This window comes from Bufo bufo, chromosome 2 (genome assembly GCF_905171765.1).
Source record: "Bufo bufo chromosome 2, aBufBuf1.1, whole genome shotgun sequence".
Classification (NCBI taxonomy): domain Eukaryota; kingdom Metazoa; phylum Chordata; class Amphibia; order Anura; family Bufonidae; genus Bufo; species Bufo bufo.
This window is the reverse complement of record NC_053390.1, coordinates 352,396,466-352,403,896: the sequence shown is the minus strand read 5'-3', so window position 1 is coordinate 352,403,896 and position 7,431 is coordinate 352,396,466. Positions and strand designations below refer to the sequence as shown.

The window sequence follows — 7,431 nt, the reverse complement described above, 5'->3', positions numbered from 1 at the left end:
TGGACGCTAGCTACCGTTCCAAAATGGGGACCCGCTGAGAGGGAAGATGAACTGAACTACTATAGAGACATCCTATGTAGTCAGTTGGCCGCTGCCTATCTGCTCCATCGTCCATCATCTCGCAGATCTGACTGGGGGAGCCCTCTGCACTCACGTTCCTCTGCCATGGCTGCTGTAGCAGCAGCAGCAATTTGAGTCTAGAGTCACTGATGAGCAGCTTTCTTCATCCGCCTAGCAAAGAAACTACTCACCAGGACCTATAGCAGGACCTGAACCAGCAGGTGATGGCATACTTGGACAGCACCCTGCCACCCCACATTGAAGATCCGCTGGACTACTGGGCAGACAGACTGGATTTGTGGCCACAACTGGCAGAGTTTGCCCTGGAAAAGCTGTCCTGCCTGGCCAGTAGTGTGGCATCAGAGCGGGTGTTTAATGCGGCGAGGGGCATAGTTACCCCAAGAAGAACTCTCCTGTCCACCCAAAATGTGGAGTGACTGTCCTTTGTCAAGATGAATCAGACGTGGATCAGCCAGGATTTCCACCCACCAATGCCTGATGCATCAGAGTAGATCATTCATGGTGCCACACCAACACTTTGACAAAAGAGACCGGTTTCTTCTGGCTGCCTGCCTCAGTTACTATTCTGATGCTGCCACCCACCTGATGTCACACATATGATGCCAAGTGCTCTTTCTTTCACCCACCTTTTTCAGCTGGTACTTGTATTGCCATCCACCTCCCCACTCTGTCACCGGGTCACTCTGTGGTTTTCTGATGCTGCTGCCACCTCCACACTATGTCACCTTGTCACTCTGTCGTCTCCTGATGCTGCTGCCACCTCCACACTATGTCACCTTGCCACTCTGTGGTCTCCTGATGCTGCTGCTGCCACCTCCACACTGTCATTGTGCAACTCTGTGGCCTCCTCCTGATGCTGCTGCTGTCACCTCCACACACTGTCATTGCGCCACTCTGTGGTCTCCTCATGCTGCTGCTGCCATCTCCACACTGTCATTGTGCCACCCTGTGGCCTCCTTCTGATACTGTAGCTGACGCCACCTTCACACTCTAATTGTGCCACTCTGTGGCCTCCTGATGCTCCTGCTGCTACCTCCACACTGTCTTTGTGCCAGTCTGTGGCCTCCTCCTGATGCTGCTACCACCTCCAGACTCTGTCATTGGGCCACTCTGTGGACTTCTCATGCTGTTCCCACCCTCCCCACTTTATGACTGGGCCACTATTTTGCCCTTTGGCCTGACTGACATCATCATTTATTTGACCATTCTTCTGATCCGTCAGAAGGAAGGAAAAATGAGACGCACAACGGATCCTGTCTATGCAACAGCTGTAAGGCCTGCATGACATGGTCCCTATTTTGCATCAGAATTGGGTTATGATTTGGTAGCCAAAAGCAGGAGTGGGTACAAAACATAGAAGACATGCAAATATTCTATTCATCTCTGTTTTGGATCCACTCCTGTTTTTTTTGGGCTTTAGCAATACTGATAAATTACTGACCAAATGGTGACCGAGTGAAAGCAGATGCTCCACAGACAGTATCGGTTTTTTAGGGGTTATTGTTCTGACGGAATAGAGGAAGGGCAAAATAATCAGTGACGTCAACACAAACTTACTGCTGACACCCTCTCCACTCTGTCGGGGGGGCTCTACTTGTATAAGCGTTTAATAGAACATCTACGTGGAATCAGCTGCCGACTGTGTAAAAGGAATACGCTTCTTCTTGACGCTAACATTGACGTGTAAGGCTGAGTACACACTTGAGTTATTTGGTCAGTTTTGGCCCCGTAACTGCCCAAATAAGTGAAGTGTGCAGTGATTCTAAGAGCGACGCCTGTCATCTGCATGTCATACTGACTCACAGTATTGTTTCACTACCACAGCAGACTCCCTATGTATGTTACTACAAGGCACAGTGTTCTAAACCACTATAAAGGCTCTCTGCAGCCAGGAAATAGCAGTTTTTTAACACGATTCGCCATGAACAAATTCAGATTGCACCGAATGTTTTAAAAAATTCGGCAAACCGGACGAATCGAATTTGAGAAATTTGCTCATCTCTACATGTAATGATTAAGGTAAATTTCACAGAATCGTTAATATTTAAAATAAATATTTATTTTAACAAAAAAACAATAGCATTTAAAAACAATACAAATACAGTAAAAACCACACAACACAACAAACACCATACTGTAAGTACGGCATGTCACTGTGTAGCAACACTTCATATTGTATTTCAGTCTAATAATATAGGAAGGACTCCTGGCATTTGTCTGGCTAATATCTAAACTCTTTCATACGGCCCAAGATTTCAAGCCTACTAGTTCATCAAGCATATTTCATTGAGTGCCTTCATATTGGCACTGGACCAAACAATCCTTGCTAATGCTGTTAACACAATACTTTTGTCATGGATATACAGTCACAGTATTTCTGAAATGTCCACTTCTAGTATTTCTAGACTTGATGGAAGTCTCTATGGCTGATTTAAAGAAAATATTGGTAGTTCCCTAATTTGTGATTGTAACAAGTCTTATGGAGCATGACCCACCGTCTTGTCCACCATATTACAGTGCATTTGTGCTATCGGCATCATTACAACAGGTTAGAGATGTACTTGCATGAAGCCTATACATTAAAATGAGCTCATCCATCTCCATTGTTAGCGTAGACTTCACATAAACGACCCATCGTTTCCTTCATTCCAGACTCTTTCCTAGGCAACACATATACTGTCAGTAACGAAACATTGGATATATGTGGAATCGGTTTCCAGAAATATTCCACAATCATAAATGCTGCAGATCTATACAGTATGTATACATATGGTCTGCTTTTCAGAGCATGTGACTTGAATACATAGGTGCACCCTACTGTTTCCTTCCTGACATGTTGCTTTGCTCCAGAAGTTACTTCTCACTTTTCTGGCAGCGAGATTTGGGAGCAATAGCTATTCTTTTTCCATTATAGCGCCCTCTACTGATCAGCTGTCAACGGTACATCTTTGACATTTAGTTGATGTATTCAGTCATTTGCAGCCTCTTCTGAAACTTCGCAATTGGGGGAAGACTGAGAGGTGTATTCGTGCACAGAAGCTTCATAGGGAGGGGGATCTTCATTCATATAGGTTTCATCCACTACTTCCATGGCAGTCTCGGTGTATAGAGGAGGAGGGATGTTGAAAGCCTCCCTGTTTCCAGATTGATATGATATGTAGCGTTAGAAGGGGTGTGCTGCATGGCACTGTCATAGGATGGTGGGTAGTAATCAGGCCTAAAAATACAAGATAAAGAAGGTTGTCATTATTCACTCTTCTATCAATCTTCTATTTAATCTTTAGCAGAAGAAATACGAGTTAAACAATTTTCCTAACTTAGGCTGTTTTCACACAGTCAGTGCTTGATCAGTGATTTTTATCAGTGATTGTAAGCCAAACCCAGAAGCAGGTCAGAAACGCAGAACAGGTGCAAATCTTTCCATTATATCTTATGTCTGTATAGCTTCTGCTATACAATCGCTGATCAAACACTGACCAAACACTGACTGTGTGAAAGTGTCCTTATGGTTCTTTGAGGCATCACAGCAATATCAATTGATCATTGGAACCGTGCATACTATTTTAATGCTGCATGCTCTTGGTGCAGTACTGAGTATCAAATCAGTAACAAGCAAGAAGAATTTTAAAGAGGACTAACTGGCACTAATGTTACCCTATAATCCCACTGATTACATTTTCTACAGTACAGATTGACAGTCCAGTTATGTGACCCCACCTTTCATCCAGGGATCGTTTGTTTGAAGAAAGTGTTGACATCTGAATCAACCAATCAGATTCCTTTTCCTTTCTTAACTGCACTGGCGTGCTTTTTATGGAAACTCCACCTTTTACTATATAATAGACTCTGAATATATCATTCTATCAGAAGAATTTCTAAGCGCATAAGTTAATGACTCCTTGATTTCTTTTCTTCATAGAATAGCGATTCTGGAGCATCTTTTCTTATCTATCTATCTATCTATCTATCTATCTATCTATCTATCTATCTATCTCCTATCTATCTATCTATCTATCTATCTATCTATCTATCTCATATCCATATATCTATCTTATATCTATCTATCTATCTATCTATCTATTTATCTTATATCCATATATCTCATATCTATCTATCTATTTATCTCATATCCATATATCTCATATCCATATATCTTATATCTATCTATCTATCTATCTATCTATCTATCTATCTATCTATCTCATATCTATCTATCTAACGATAATTAAAATAAACTCCACGGCACTTCCAAAAGAAAAAAGTATTGGTCCCATTGAGAGGACTGAAACGTTGCTATTTGGTGATTAAACGAATACTTTTCTTCTTTTGGAAGTGCAGTGGAGTTTATTTTATTATCGTTTTTTTGGTTGGTGGATCGCCTCTTCAGCCGCTGGCACTCCGCATTTACTTAAATATTGCTGTGCTGCCCATAACATTTTCTTTTCTATCTATCTATCTATCTATCTATCTATCTATCTATCTATCTATCTATCTATCTATCTATCTATCCCTATAGCAGGGATCAGCAACCTCTGGCACTCCAGCTGTTGTAAAACTACAACTCCCAGAATCCTCCTTTTACCTCTGTGGGAGTTACAAGAATAGCCGAGTATGCTGGGAGTTGTAGTTTCACAGCAGCTGGAGTGCCGAAGGTTGCTGATCCCTGCTCTATCTATCTATCTAATAATATCCACTATATAATAGTATCATTTCAGGTGTACAGTCACCCAACTGCACACAAAGATAAAATGAAAATTCAGTACAATAGTTTTAGCTACATACCTGTCTACAGTCTCAATATGGACTTGTTGTTGGCTATGAATCCTTCTGATTACGCTTCGAAACAGACTTTTGTGGTTAGCCTCGTAGTATGTGCTCCAAAAAATCCCAATCAGAAGAAGCACAAATCCTAAAGGCATTAAAGTATATGCTACAATAGTCTCACTTCGACAGTTACAAGAGTAGCTTGAGGATACATAGAAGGCTGCCAGGCACACCAGACAAAAGCCAATGATTAGCAGAGAGAATCGTAGCACTGTGTACACGCTATTCTTCATGACTGGAAGAGCGAAAGAGTGTCAACTAAGAAAGACCGCATGTCACTGTCACTCTGTAGCCTAATATATTAGTACGAGAAATGCCCTTTGGACAATGATTGATAAAAGTCATACACATGGCATTCATTAACCATGGGGAGGTAGTATTACATGCAATATCCACTAAGGTTAGCTTTTAATCATATAGTTAAAAGAAAGAGAAAAATAACTTGTTATATCACGAGTAGGGGTGTTGCTTTAAGATAACGTACGACTATATTGATCCTGAAGGAAATTTTATGTCGCAGTGCTGTACATACTGCATAAGAAGAAGACAGAAAAAGAATTATAATAGTATAAATGACAATATGAATTGGACACGTAGGGTAAAGCCTGTATTACACCTGCCGATTTTTGGCAGATGTTAATATGAACGCTTGTTAGCGATGATCTGGTAGTCTAATACTGCCACCAATTGCCCAATGAACAAGCAAATGCTCGTTCATCAGGCACTCCACATCTTTGGACAGGTTAAAAATTCATTGCTTGCTGGCAGCAGATTGTAGTGTCTATCAGGATCTTCTGCTGTCAAACAATGATTCCTCCTCCTATACTAAGGAGGAGATCGCTGCAAGCAAACAATTGCCGGGAAGGAACGCTTCCCTCCCAATAATCGCCTGTTAAATCGGGGCTGTCTAATACAGCCTTAAGATGCAGCTTAGGCTGTATGCAGTCTACTGCTGAATGTGGTTCTCTGGTTGGCCACAGTAGTGTACAAGGGTTGTGAGGTATTATCCATAATAGCCCACAGTTTATTAAGCGTCTGTTTTTCTGCAACTACCTTCAGGATGTCAGTTTTTTTAAGGGATGCTAGAGAAGCCAACTGTATTATAAGTGCCATCTAGGAGGTGAATCATCTCATTACAGATTTTTCACTTAGACCTTTGATTATGGGCATTTCACTCCTTTGGCTAACCTAATATTATCTGAAAATATACAGATAGCTGAACATGCTAGCTAATAAACTAACCAACCATTTGTATGTACATATTGGACCTTTAGTAGGGAAATAAGATTGTGAGCCTCATGAAGAAGTGGGGCTATGGGAACTGTGGTAGAAAGGGGGCCAAGCATTGAGCTTCTTCTACCATGCCCAGGGGTGCACCAACAATGAGGCCAGGCGAGGCGATCACCTCAGGCGCACCAGGTAGGGGCAAGAGGGAGGGGGCAGCCAAAGGGCCATGGGCTGAAGGGGGTGGTTAGGTTAAGAAATTGGCAGTGGGGAGGGGGGGGAGCTGTTTCAGGTTTCACCTCAGGCAGAAGAAAGGCTAGGTGCACCCCTGACCATGCCAAAACCAACCATATCACATTAAGGGTGTATTCAATGTGAATGGGTGTGATTAACCCCTTTAGGACACAGCCAGTTTCCACCTTAAAGGGAACCTGTCACCAGTTTTATGGTGTCCTAACTAAGGGCAACATAAATAAGTGACTGATTCTCTTATCAAAATGCTGGGTCACTTTCTTTATTTGACCCAGTCAATCTGCCAACATCTTGTATTGAAAAGCTCCAGCTGATAATGATGAGTCCTGAATATTCATGAGCTCCTGACTCTCCCCGCCCAACTGCTGCTGAATGACAGTTTTTTCCATATGAATCAGCAGCAGGTGGGCAGGGGAGTGGCCATATCTCTGATTTAAATATACGCTGGACTCAATGACATCACGCTGGACTCAAATCAGCTCATTAGCATGCGGCATGTGGCATCTTTGTGTGTATATTATGAGGTAACCCATCTGTCACACCAGTAAGTGAATACTCTAAGCACTTTTTAGTAGTTAATGATTGTATATTAATTCGATTATATATCAAATGACAGTTCCCTTTAAAGAGGCTATCCATGATTTTAATAATGCATGATATGCCATTATTAACAGATTAAGATAGAGGTTCTTGTGCATGCTTTGTGTATACCTGTTTTATTTGATGTGTATTTGATTCCTTCTTGCCTCAGATATGGTTTTCCCAATGAATCCCTACATTTCTCATCATGCTGGCTTTGCAGAGACATAGGGGGCAGAGTCTTACCACACTGCACTGCTCTGTGGTCCTCTGAGGGCAGCCCATAACAGATTAGTGACAGAGCTGCTGTCCCCTCACACTTCAGGGTCCTCATGTTTTCCTATGTGATACAGCTTGAGCCTGTCTCCCCTCTCTGCCCTGTCATCTCTCTCCCTGTCAGCTCTTACATGCAGGAGGCAGGGAGACCAGTGTGATGCTCCATCTCATAGAACTACACTGGAGATTCAGCAT

At 42.3% G+C, this 7,431-nt stretch overlaps 1 protein-coding gene across 1 annotated transcript; it reads right to left on the bottom strand.

The window, feature by feature from the left end:
* Positions 1-2,118: 2,118 nt before the first annotated feature.
* Positions 2,119-5,162, bottom strand: TMEM252 (transmembrane protein 252). The gene is given in 3 exon segments (XM_040417103.1): positions 2,119-3,219; positions 3,222-3,298; positions 4,864-5,162. Coding segments are annotated over 3 exon segments (522 nt in total). The 5' UTR covers positions 5,139-5,162; the 3' UTR covers positions 2,119-3,049.
* Between the last annotated feature and the right edge of the window lie 2,269 nt (positions 5,163-7,431).